Source organism: Cryptomeria japonica, unplaced genomic scaffold (assembly GCF_030272615.1).
Source record: "Cryptomeria japonica unplaced genomic scaffold, Sugi_1.0 HiC_scaffold_822, whole genome shotgun sequence".
NCBI classification, from domain to species: domain Eukaryota; kingdom Viridiplantae; phylum Streptophyta; class Pinopsida; order Cupressales; family Cupressaceae; genus Cryptomeria; species Cryptomeria japonica.
In genome coordinates, this window is record NW_026729567.1 from 1 (window position 1) to 13,231 (window position 13,231).

Genomic DNA, 13,231 nt, shown 5'->3' on the forward strand with positions numbered 1-13,231 from the left:
TATAGAATCTGTCTGTTTGGCCGAGGTTCGTTTAATCGATATTTTGTGGGTATTGAATGCTGCGGATAACGCGAAGGCTCTCGATGACGAATGTTGCGATATGTTTAAAACAGGCCTAGAGCTGCTAGAGCAAATCAGAAGCTTTTCAGCTCGAAATCGAACAAGATAGTTGGCTGTTGTCCTCAAAAGTACAGCTGTCATAACGATGATTTGTCTAATTTGAGTAGAAAAGTTACAAATCACGGTTATCGTGTGTTTCAGAATTGCCGATTCGGAGAAAAACAAGCAAGTTGCGTGTGTTAGGTCGCTTGCGGGTTGAAATGGCACGCCCGCTTCGGGAGATGCTTATGAGCTTCTCTCCAGTGAAAGTTTTAGTTCCTCAAGTTTTGTGATCAAACTGCCGGAAAAAATCTCGACTCTTTTGGATCGTTAGTAAAACTCCGAGGCGCCAAATCCCTCTAGAATGTCGTAAGTCCTTAAGATTGAACCAAGAAAGCGGTTAAACTTTTCAAGCTAAAGAAAATTAATATAAATAGGAATTAACAGTTAGATTGTACACAGATTAGAAAACAAATCATGGGTGAGTCTAACGTGTTTTTCTATGTGCCTAACATTATCGGCTATATTAGGATAATTCTTTTGGGATGGTCATTCTATCACGTACTGGAGCACCATAGATTTGCCATGTTATTATATTTCATATCATATTCATTGGATGCGTTAGATGGCTTAGCAGCACGTATATTGAACCAATCTAGCTTGTTTGGATCCATTTTGGATATGTTAACGGATCGTGTGTCTACTATGTGTCTACTTATGACGTTGGGTCATCTTTATTCCCCAACTTACTTCTTTATTATACAGATCCTATTAGCCATAGATATAGTGAGCCATTGGTTGCATTTCTTTTCAGCAAATATTCAAGGCAAAACGTCGCATAAATCACAAGATGGAGAAACAAATTATTGTATGAGATTATACTATGAAAACAAACTAGTTCTAACTTCGGTTTGCGCTATGGAACAAATATTTTTTTGTTCATTGCTTGTTTTGTATTATGAACATGAGCATTATTTGTTATGGATTGTATTTCTAATGGCGCCCGGTGTTATTTTTTAAGAATTGGATAAATCTTATTCAGATATTTGGAGCCTGTCGAGTAATGGCGAGCATCGATCAAGCACATCTATACCACTCTCGTTGAAGTTTTTAAGCTGTTGAGCAGCGTTGCAACTTGCAATGAATATTCACCAGCTCTCAAGCTCTTCCAGCGCTAGAAACCTTAATTGGTTATTAAAAGATTTCTCTCATAACCAATAAAGGGAATGCTTGGCTATTCCCTTTATTGGTTATTCCATTAGTGCGTCACGCTCATTGACGCTCTCCCCTCATCCTCATGGGCCCATTACGGCGTTGGCACTAGAAGCCAATAAGTCGAGGAGCAACCAAACAAGATGATGGAGCTAGCTATCTAGCTCCTGAGGACCTAGCTATCTAGCTATCCATCTAACTAACTAACGTTTTGCAGCAAGATCTTCATCGTTGTGCTTGAGTTCGAGAAGAGATCTATTCAGGATCAGTAGCGTTTTTCGTCCCGCTGCTACAACATTCGCAGACACACAGAATCACAAACACCACACTCAAGCCAACACTTATCCGCAGCGAGATATATGGGCGCCCATTAACTTGAGAGAGTCGATGGATCTCTACCAGCGAGGCCGACACACTCGAATCAGCTTCAATTGAGCAATCATTCCTTGTGTCATACTCATAAACATAGCTTAGTTTAGCGGCGCCATTCAAGTCATCAGTTTCCTGTTCAATAGGCTAGCTATTTTACTAGAGCCTTTAGTATCGTTAGCTCTAAAAGGGACCTCCCCTCTTCTCCCCGCTTAAAACATAGAAACAAGTTTGAGTTGAAAGTTCTCGCAACTAGTTAAAGGCAGCGCATTTGTATGCTTCTTTTTTGATGATATTATTTCGCAGACGTTCTCTGTTCTGTTTCTAAAATAATAATAAAATAACAATAAATTCTGCTGTTTCTGGCCGCTGAGATTCACCTTTTGTCTGACTGTCTGAATCTTTGAGCGTCAGTATTTTAATCAAATTGCATCATGACTGAAGCTGAATTGGCCATCGAAGAGAAGTTGCGTAAGAAGCGTGAAGAACAAGAGCAGATATGGCAAGAGTATCTGGACATGCGCGAGAAGCAGCGCACGAAAGAAGAGGATGATCTAAGGAAGTTAAAAGAGCGCCAGGTAAGTGATTGAAGAACGTGTAGTAACTTAATTAGGACAAATCTAGTTGCAGGCTATTGATAATCTAACAGCCACTTGTTGCGCGTATCATTGCCTCATTCTCACTGATGGTTTGATATTCTTAGCAACGGCGCAAGGCGCAACGCGCCGAGCAGGAGCGTTTGATGCAAGAGATGCGTCGCAAACAGGAAGAGACTCGTCAGCGCGAACTCGAAGAGAGGCGCCGTAAGGAGGCTGAGGCCAAACGAAAGCGACTTGAGGACGCTGAAAAGAAACGACTTGTCATGCAAGAGGCCATCAGGCGACGTGATGAGGAGGCAAAGCGTAACTTTATTGTTCCAAAACGAACCGCAGACGCCGCCCAATCTGGTCCAATGATAATTGGAATGCGCGATGGTTAGTTGATTAAACGATACCGATTTCACTGAATCACTCTACAGGAATGTAGATGTTCATATTTATAAACTAATGCTGATAAAATTTCCTCTTTTCAAATAGTGATGAAAACTAAGGAACAGTTGGCGGACGATAAGAGGATCGCCATGAAGTATCGGCTAAAGCCATTGAATATTGGAGAGGGCTTAAGAACGGCCGAAATAAAGAAGATTGTCAATGATTTGTGGTCCAACATAATGCAGCTTGAGAGTGATAAATATGATTTGGAAGAGGAACAACGCCGTCAAGAGTACCATTTAAAGGAATTGATGGAAAGACAAAAGCAAATTAATAAAAACAAGTCCCTGAAAATGGGTCTTGACATTGAGGATATGTCTAGCAATGTGCCGCCAAAGGTAAGATTGGCTAGCAAATACGAGCGCAAAGTGGACAGGCGATCGTTCAAAGAAAAAACGTCCTTGTTTGATGGCGGCTATATCGAAGGCATCTCTAAAACCAAAGAACGCACTTGGGAGGATAAGGTTAATCAATTCAAAGAGATTCATGCCGATAAAACAGTTCCCAAGTGGGGACCCATCGGCACCTCGAAAGGATATTTACGAGCCAGGTGCGGTTATATATGAGGAAAGCGATGAAGAAGATACTGAGTTGGTAGACAAGCTTCGCGGTTATGTTGAGGAGGCCAAACAAGAGAGAAGAAACTCCCAACAAAAACAACAAGATTTGTTGAGAAGGCGAAGCAGCCAGATGTCACAGTCGTCACAGTCTTCACCGGCTTACCGAAGTCAGCCACAACAACAGCGCAGACAGCAAGACGATGAAGAGGAAGAATATGAGGAAGAGTATGAGGAGGAAGAGTACACGGATGAAGAGGTAGAAGAGTAGGTGATTTGAGACCTATATTGTCAGCCGCCACTACCGATGTCATCATCATCAATGACATCATCATCATCATGTAGAAACTGCTTCATTTAGCAAGCTAATAAACTCAAGATCCAATTCTAATAACAAAAAACCATGAGAGAGAAAGAGGTGAGCACGTCAAGAGAGAGATAGAGAGAAAGATGTGATGGAAGCTCAAATGAGAGTTTGAATACAGAACCAGATTGTTGTATCCATCTCAATCATAGAGTTTCACCTATCGCATAGTTGCCCGAAAACATTTCACGCGTTGACTTGAATTGCGAGCTATTAAACAAGATCAGAATTTTATCAAATTTGAACTTTCTGGCGCGAGTTGCACGAGATTTTCTATTTTGGAAATCAGATTTGGTTGAAGAAAACTAAAAACTAATATTCTGTTCTCATCAAAGTTTATCTGATTTGTAACTCGTAAACGCCGCCCATCTTAGTTTTCGGGAAATAGGTACAATGATTGCAATTCTTTATTTATATAATCCTCATGCAAGCGATTTTTATTATTTTTTCTCTACTTAAGTTCAGTTCCTTTAAGCGGAAGTTCGCGATTTTTTTGATAAAGCTCTCATATTGAGCATTTGTAAGCTCTGCGCCTTTGAATAAATACTTGTTTGGCGCTAAAAAGATATAGGACGAGTCTGGGACTTTGAGATTCGCCTTTTCACAAACGTCATCCTCTGAACCAGATAATGAGTTAAGAACCTCTACATCTTCCCAATTCCCTTCGGAATTTTGATCACAATCTGATATTGCACTTTCATCTTGCTGGTTGCTTACATCGGTGTCTAACTCTTCAATCATACGTTGCTCGATGGTGGACTCAGAAGCCACGTTTGCCTGATTGCTTCTGAAGCTGCTCAAGCCGTCGCTAATACTTTCATCCGGTAAGTTTTTGAAGGATGTGCTGTCACTTTCACCCTCGATATCAATTTTGTTTTTACTCTCGTCTGATTCACTTGTGTCTTCTTTAAATTGCGACATTGTCTCCTTAAATGCGTAGTCCTCTAGGCACACAACTAATTCTTGTCCTAACTCAGGTATTCCAATAATCTCCATCAAGCGAGAAGTACTAGTTTCGCATACTTGCGTCCATTCATTACCCAACCTCAAGCAGAGCTCTTGGATTATATCATCGCAGTTACCGAGCAGCTCGATATCAAAACCCATGTGGTCCAGAGGTTCCTTGTTGATTAAAATCTGTGGCACTTGTTTTGGAATTGATCTAGGGATGAGTGCGACTGGTTTAACTTTCAGCGAAGATCCAACTACTATTAGAAGGTCCACTTGTTCTTTGTCAGTATCTATTGAAGAATGAAAATTCTCTCCCAATTGTTCGCCAAAAAATACAATATTCGGTTTCATGACACCCAAACCATCCTCTGGTTTTTTTACCTCCGGCATGACATTTAGGGCATAATGGAACGGTTTGATTCAAAACATCATCTTTTATAACATCACCGTCTACACTGTACCTACAATTTGTACAAGTTGCTCGTGCAAAAGAGCCATGGCACTCAACTACACGTTTGATGCCGGCTTGTTTCTCAAGGGTATCTATGTTCTGCGAGTAGTTTCTTAACAACTTGTTGTGCTCTTCAATACATTTAATGAATTTGTGTCCAATTGTTGGCTTAAACTGTCCCGGATATAGAGCCTTAGCAAACTGATAGAATGGAAGTGGATTTTTTCTGAAATATTCTATATCGAACATGCATTTTGGGTCTTGTAAATCTGGATGCTCGTCGTGAATTTGAACATATATGCCATCGCGACTCCTGAAATCAGGTAAGCCGGCCGAAGTACTAATTCCTGCCCCGGACAAAACTAGAATTCTCTTTGATTTGTTTATGAGTTCAATTGCGTCATCTATGGTATTGAAATGCGGTAACTTCTTTCTTTTCGGAGGGTCTATCATAGATACCAGCAAGCGCCAGAGCATCATGTCGTCGGTGCCGGGAGGAGGTCTGAATGATGGCATGAAATGGCTCAGTAACACTCTCGGCGATATTCCGGACTTCATCATAGCTGTTGATGCAAGTACATCGGGATTAGATGCTATGCCTGCATTGGAATAAGAGTCTGAAGGACTGTGACTCGAACTGGAACTCGAACTCATGCTGAATTTATGATGAAATCTATTGATAGCTCTAGTTGTGAATTGGGACTTTAACATGAGGAGAAAGTATGTAAATTAATAAGCTAGTTTTCTCTCTGCGTTCTAAATTGAGCAAAGGATCACTGTAGCTTACAGTCTGAATCCCTCCTAAAAATATTGAGAATCCATGTTCGTTGCGCAGGCTCGACTTGGTTGGATTCGAATTTTCTGGCGCGGAAACGTGTTATCGCGCGGACTGGCAGTCCGGGACTGCACGAGGTTTTCTATTTTGGATTAAAAACAAGTTTTGTTCTCATCATAGTCTACCTTACTATTAAAGAATCAAATCATTTATTAATCAACTTAGAAAGATGTTCAATTACCTCGCGAAAGTCGGTAGAAAGCCCTGGTCTCAGGCGATTGTACCGCTAGTGGCCGGCGTCTCTGCGACAGGCTACATTGGTGTTCATATGTTTGGTCATCAGGTAGTTCGGAACCTCTTCATTGCTCAAACGCCTGATGGAACACTCGATCAACTCAGTCCAGACTTATGTGAACTTATCAAAAAGGTTTATCATGAAATTTCTCCAGTTTACAATATACCTACAATGAAGGTCGCTAGTTATGTACCTCCCAAAGCAACCATAACATGGTTTTGCACTTCCTTGATGGATCCAATAAATTTAGGTATGACTGAAAATCGTAAAGGTGTTTTGATTGGTCTGCCTAGTTATTATAATTATACCAAGCCAGAGGATGTACCATCAAGTGTCTTTCAGTTCCGCAAAGTAAGCTTGTTCAAAATGCCTAAAAAACAAGAGAAAAATGAACAGATAGATGCTCAAGATCTGTTAGATCGTGAGCAATGCCCACCTGGTGAATTGATCCCCGTCGATCTAAACAGTCCTGCCGCAAAAGATTATATCAACTCATTAGTGCTGTCAGATGAAGCAAAAATGTTTTCAGTAGCGAGAGAGTTATTCATGGGTGACTCCTATAGACCTTTAGCCAAATCGGGATTAATTTTTGGCTCCATTACCTTTTCGGTACAACTCTCCAGGGCAGTAGTTATCATACTTAGACTGAGAGAAGCTCACATAACACAGCGTATGGCTATGTATATGATGTCAGCTGTGGCTGGCTTTGTTTGTTATGCTTTACTGGGCGATATGATAGAGCAATATTTCGTAAGAAAGGCAGATGAAAAGGCGATGAGCGTAAGCAGCACCTATAGACAAGGCGCTAAGGAATATTTTAATAAGATTATGCAAAGGAACAGAGCCTTGAGAGATCTTTCGGAAACCTTTCAGGTCGTGTACGATAAAGATGGCGAAGTGGTCGAGCCTCTCTTACGGTTTAAACATATGCCCCTCAAAGATAGATTGAAATTTGCTGAAGAACCTGATGAAGGCGAAACAAAATCATAATCAAGATTGTAATATATACTGCTTTACATACGAGATAATCAACAAAAATTTTATTATTGTAACTCCTATCACTTGCTCGGTGTGTTACCATGTTAGACTTATATTGAAATTAAATTTAAAATGTACGGCTTTCTCAATGATGAGATTGACGATTTAAAGTTTTTTGGCAAGACAAGCGACACTTAATATTCATAGGTGACATATTTATTCTTATAAAAAACTAATAACAATATGATAATATTGAGGGCCTCTTCAATTGTATATCTTGACTGGTCTAGATGAAGTTGTTTGATTGTGATTAGAACTAAGCAACATTGATGAATTAGATTGGTTGAGTGAAATTGGCGGGGAAGAGGCCTCGTTGGCCGTTAACTTCGCGAACGCCCATAAGCCAGCCCTCCTCCTGTTCGTGCGTCGGCTCAAACTCGACAACCTGTAAGATTTCGTCCGCCTCGAAACAGAGCTCGTCGACGTCCTCGGCCAAATACTTGTAGCTTGTTTTCACCTTGTAAAGAAAGATGTCCTCTTTTTTTAGCTACACCATCGTTGGCATCATTATTTGCGACACTATCAGCTTGTTTGTCAAGCTCAGCGGCTACTTGTTGTTCCGCTTCCTTAATTTGGCCGAATAAATTCAACTGCGTCTCGGTGTCTATGGCACTGTCAACTGTTTGCTCAGATGGAATCCGCTCAGTCGCGCCTGAATCGATAACAATGTCCGAGGATGACGAGCAAGCCTCGCCTTGTACCATCTGCTCGCCATCAACATTGTGCTGGCCTCGGCCAGCTGAGGACTCAATTGGTCGCGGTTCATCCTGCAAGTGGCAGACTCGCAAGGAGCTTTCGATCTCCTCTTGGTCAGCATCCATTTGAGCGTCTTGATTTGCGTCGTCGCTTGGCGAATGACGCAAATGATGATGATGGTTTTGGGCCGGAGAGTCAGCCGTCAATGAGGCGCCCTCATCGGGCGACGACGAAGAGTCAAGCGAAGACTCGCCGCGGCTACTTCCCATTCCGCTGCTTCCGGCGCTGATTTGCTTGTTGTTGTTATTGTTGTTGATATTATCATTATAGCCGTCAACTTCACTCGGCGGCACCTTGGAATCTGTCACTTCCGTTGCGACAATTGCAGCGCCGCCATCAGCGGCCGACGACAATGAGGATGAGTTGCGGCGAATCATTTGGTGCCTGCTGTGCAGGTGAGCGGCAGCTTGCAACACCGACATGGGTAGCTCGTCTATAACATCGCCGGCTGTTGCAAACAACTTGCTGGCGTTTGAGTGAAATTGAGCCTCAAAAGAGAAATAATTTTGCAGGCTCATCAGCAAGTGTTTCATTTTTTTCTCATAAACCATAGGCAGTTCCTCATGCAATTCGCTGTTAATGGTCTCGTACATCACCTTACAATAATTGTACTGTTCGCGTAGCTTCAACAAGCGCGCCTCGTCCACCAACTGGCTGGTTGCCGTCTGGAGGCTATCGTTTGTCTGCCGGCCACCACCTGAAGCAGGTCCGCCACCCAACATAAAGGCCGAACGGAAAGCCGAACGAGCGCCACCTGAGCTGCCAACAGGTGGTTGCTGTTGGGCTCGTTGCAGTTGAAGCCTTTTTTTGTTCACTGCAACTAATTGAAGTTCGTAGATGCGACGCGAGCTATCAAAATCGATCAGTTTTCGTTTACGTTTGGCAATTTTTTCCTTAATTCGTGAAATTGCGACAAATATTCCGTTAGATTCACCAATACTTGTCCGCGCAATTTATCCAACAAATCGTCGTTCAAGTGCTCAAGTTGGCTCAAGTTTTCGCACACTAAATCGTGTCGCGCCGATTGATAATCGCCGGTCGATTGTTGAATGCAACTGTTCAAGCTTTTACCTGCCTCGTGAACACCTTTAGGTTGTGAGGTTTGTATGTGTATGTGTGTATAAGTGCGTAAAGGTGTAAACGTTAGTTCATTTTTCCTTCCACGAATCAAATCTACTGGCCGAACCATTGAAATTAGATTATATTTTAACCCTTCACTACTAACCTTTCATACACATCACATAATTTTTAAACTCTTTTTGAAGTCGCAGAGCTTGAGCTTGTTGTTTGTGGAAATTTTGTTCGTACATTTCAAACAGCTCATCGGCCGTCCGATCTGCTTTGCCTAAATTTTGCAACACCAACTCTTTGACACGCGTCGCCTTCTTTCCCATGAGCTTGCTTAGCTTGCCAGCCGAAGAGGTGCCACTCTGTGCGATTGATTGCAACGATGAGGGTTCCTCTAAACCGGAATCATCGTTCAAGTCCGACTGGTTGCTTCTTGCTTTGGCCTGATTAAGTTGCATCGAGAGCGATTGTATTGATTGCATGGTGCCGTTACTCATCATTAAGCCTTTGTTTGTTGCCTTGAATTTGTATTTACTGTCACTAGATTGGTGAACAATTAATTGTCGCTGCTGTTGACGATGACTGCTGGTCTCTAATTTAGTTTGCAAATTTATTCGTTCAACTGATTTATTGTTGCTGTGAGACACTTGTTGTATCTCACCTGGATGGAGACTGCCCACTTTGTGAAGCGCCTGTCGCTCAATTGGATCTCTCTCCTCGCAAACCACTTGTGGCTTTTCGGGCATCAATTGGGCGACTAAATTGAGCGGTTCTTTCAAGCGGCCATTGGTTGTGGCAGTTGTCGCGCAGTTGTTGCCCGATCTCAGCAAGCCGTTTGTTTGCTGCGGCCGGGCGAGCTCGTTTAACCGGCTTATGGAATGGTGTCGCGAGTGGACCCTGAACTTGGCGCCGTTCGCGAACGTGGACCAGCCGCAGCCAGATTGAGCTCGGTAGGCTGGCCACGGCTGTGCGTTCAGGTTGGCGGCCGTCAGCGAGCGCTCGGCGTCAGGCGCCGAAAAGGTGCTCTGGCTTCGGCTCTGGCTCTGGCTGACGCCTCCATTCGGAGCCGCTGCAGCCGGCGAGCTGCTCTGGAAACTAGCCTCGTTGCACAGGATATCTTGGTATGAATTGAATGAGAACGAGCTAGCCAAAGGGGAGGCCGCTTTGCTGAGTGGTCGCCATCATATCGCCAGGCGCCTTTACCTGGCCGGACTGCAGAGCCGACTGTTTGGTAGGCCAGAGACAGGTACGGCGAAGTTGCTGATGCTGCGGCGAGTTAGTATCGTGCCGCCTAGTCAACTGCTGCAACCCAGTTGAAGTGATCATTGCGGGAGATTGCTAATAGTAAAGCCGCTCCACTGGTCACTACACCTTCTCCGTAGTACTCTTTTATTAATTGGTAATCCTGTCTTGTTCTTCTTCTTCTTCTTAGCGCTCCTTCGTCGCACTTCTCTCACCTGGTTGCCGTCTTGCTAGCTTGCTTTCGAGTAAATTCAGCCGCTCGCATCTGTCAACTTGCGAAAGCCGACGCACACAAAGTGATAGTAAGTCACAGTTTGAGGCTTAGTTTCACTTTATTTGAGCTTCAAATTTGGCTCTTGATAAATCAGTTCCATCTAGCTTCAGCGGCTTTGATCGCAAAATTGGGCCGAACAACCGCAAACAGGTTGCCTCAACAGATGCGCGGCTCTCAAACAAACTGACACTGTTTGATGTTGTTCGCTAGCTGTTGAACTTTCCCCGTTTTGTAGCTCTAATGCGGCGGTGGCTGTAGTTAGAGAGAGAGAGCTTGCGGATAATATCTAATAGCTAGCAGGTGAATGGAAAATTAAACCAAGAAGAAGACGAGAGGCTTAAAAATTTGACCCGCTAAGCTACAGAACAAAATAGGCTCATCTCGGTGACGTGATTGAAAAGAAAACGTTCTTACGACAGTTACTACAAGCAGGCGTGCTCGTCAAACTTCGGTGCCTTTTTCCAGGCGGTTGAGAGGAGGATTTCTCCTCTTCTTGACTTCTTATGACAACTAACTAATACTAGCCGACCGTCTCCATTGATCTTTTCGCATTACCAGTATATCTCACCTGTTTGACATTCCACGAGAATCAAATCTGCTTATCAAAGGAGCCAAATTTGTCCACTTTGAGGCTCTCTTTCTTGCTAGAGTCTATGATTCTTGGTCTGCTTAATCTCAAATATCTCTGTGTGTATTCTCAAGATTTACTCTACTTAAACAACAACATCTATGATTATGATTTCTCTACAGCTACTCAGATGCTCTTGATCTAAAGGAATCTTTCTGGAAACACTCTCTTTTCTGTGTCATCGCCATGTCATATTTGTCTAAAAGGCTCGGCTAGCGTTTCTAGGCAATTTGATTCATAGTTGCTTCAGTTGGATGGTTGATTTTTTGAGCTTAGTATTTGAAAACTGAGTTCCATGATTTATTGCCGGATTTTCGACTTGAACTAGCGTCAACTTATTAGTTGAATCCTTTCTGTAGCGCCTCTCACCTCTCAATCCCTTTATGGGGATGCTATTTCTGTTGGCAAAATTCGTTGGATGAGAGAATAAGAAGAAGAGCAATCAACTGTGATCTCATAAGGAGCCAGCTAGAGTCAAAATTAGCTCATCTAAACACAATGATGACAACAAGCTCTATCTCCTTTTTGTCTCTCTGTCTCTACCTCTTTCTCTTGCTCTTTCTCTTTCTCTAGCCATCTAGCTAGCTAGTTCGTTTCTAAATTTGATTCGTTTGCGCAGCGCTCGCACACGCTCGCACACAAATAGACAGGTTCTAACTTGACACCTGCTGCGGCCGAGAGTTGAGTAACTTGATTTTGCTTCTTACAACAGTTTATGATCAACCAAACGCTCAGTTTCCCTCTCTCCCTCTCTCTCTCTCTCGTTCCTCTCTCGTTCAAGCAATCTACGCTTGGCCAACAATGGCAAGTTAGTAGAGACTGTTTGGTTGGCCAGACTAGGAAGATGGCTCGATCGAGAGAAGAGCGCCAGCGAGAGACGATTGTTGGTCTCTTCTATGAGTAGGAGAAGAGTAGTAGGTGAGCACAAAAATGGGATTGAAACGCCGACAGGCACCATCAACATAAGCATCTCCTCATTTGGCTTGAGTTTGCCAGAGTTAGCTATTGTAAATTGTGCGCACACCCGAGCGCACACTTTTCAACTAGAGCGGCAACGTTGTTTGAATAGTGTAGCCCTTACAATAGACAGAATGGTATCCCATTATGAGCACTATGAGCCGAAGGAGGTAGATTAAGCGATTTGAGAATTTACACTCTCTGCTTGAAATCGCACACTAGCTAGCGAGCCGGCTGGCTGGCTAGCTGGTTAGCTAGTGGGATACAGAAACGCATCTACTGCGAGTAGATGCGCCGGCAACAAGCCACACTTGGTTGACCATTGGCCACTTGATCGACTCAAATCGTTCATGCATCAGCAGCATGCGACCGTACACTGTTTAACCAATCAAACAAACAGGCTCTTGCCCGATTCGGACACAACTGCCATTTCTTGCCCGCAAATCTTTAAGCAACTTAATCAGTTATCATAACTGTAACTGCCCGCCAACTGCTCTAATAGAAGGCTGCTCGAGATGGTTTGGATCATTGACGGTATGGGTTAAAAAGCCGGCTTGCTCGGCACGTGGCGAATCAACTCTGTCGATCGGAAAGCCACTAGCTCAGAGCCGACCGAGTAATCTTCCTGATCGGTTCCGCCCAACATAGACACACTTTTATAACTCAAGTACCAAACACAGTTCTACTATGATGCAACAGATAGCCTCACTTCAACCAACTACTCCTACAATGATGCATTAGATCAAGGAGCAGACATTTTTCACTCGACCCACTGGAATATCAACAACCTGTTTCCAGTCGATCAAGCGGCAGACAATCGTATGGGAATGGTTGCACTTCGTTGAGATGCGCTTGGAAAGCGATCAAGACTTGCCAGGAAGTGCTATCATACATTACTTGTTGCGAGTGCAATTGATTGGTGGCACGAAAGTGTTCAGGATCGTTTAGTGGACGAGACCGAAAAGAGAAGGAGGAAAACTTTACTATTAACAAACCAGACTTATGGCCGGCTGTCTCATAATCCGCCGTTTGTCGGTTTAAGCCTTAGAATCAATAGACGACCGTTTTTTGTGTATGTGTGTGAGTGAGAGAGAACGATGCATCAATCAGCCCATTGCATCCGATTGCGCCCGAAGCTGCGCTGGCGCTCAACCAGCACCTGTC

The 13,231-nt window shown here is 43.4% G+C and overlaps 1 protein-coding gene and 1 pseudogene across 1 annotated transcript; one reads left to right on the plus strand and one right to left on the minus strand.

Moving 5' to 3' along the window:
* Positions 1 to 2,114: 2,114 nt before the first annotated feature.
* Positions 2,115 to 3,539, plus strand: LOC131872852 (uncharacterized). Its single transcript, XM_059216159.1, has 4 exons — positions 2,115 to 2,258; positions 2,384 to 2,654; positions 2,757 to 3,049; positions 3,213 to 3,539. The coding sequence occupies exons 1-4, from the start codon at positions 2,115 to 2,117 to the stop codon at positions 3,537 to 3,539; spliced, it is 1,035 nt and encodes a 344-aa protein (XP_059072142.1).
* A 504-nt stretch (positions 3,540 to 4,043) lies between these two features.
* On the minus strand, positions 4,044 to 5,688 carry LOC131872849 (uncharacterized; annotated as a pseudogene).
* Between the last annotated feature and the right edge of the window lie 7,543 nt (positions 5,689 to 13,231).

Bases quoted from the DNA above. Each gene is read 5' to 3' on its own strand.
- LOC131872852 (XM_059216159.1), top strand. From the start codon at position 2,115: ATGACTGAAGCTGAATTGGCCATCGAAGAGAAGTTGCGTAAGAAGCGT. The intron at 2,259-2,383 runs GTAAGTGATTGA...TGATATTCTTAG, and splicing joins GGAAGTTAAAAGAGCGCCAG to CAACGGCGCAAGGCGCAACG. The intron at 2,655-2,756 runs GTTAGTTGATTA...CTTTTCAAATAG, and splicing joins GATAATTGGAATGCGCGATG to TGATGAAAACTAAGGAACAG.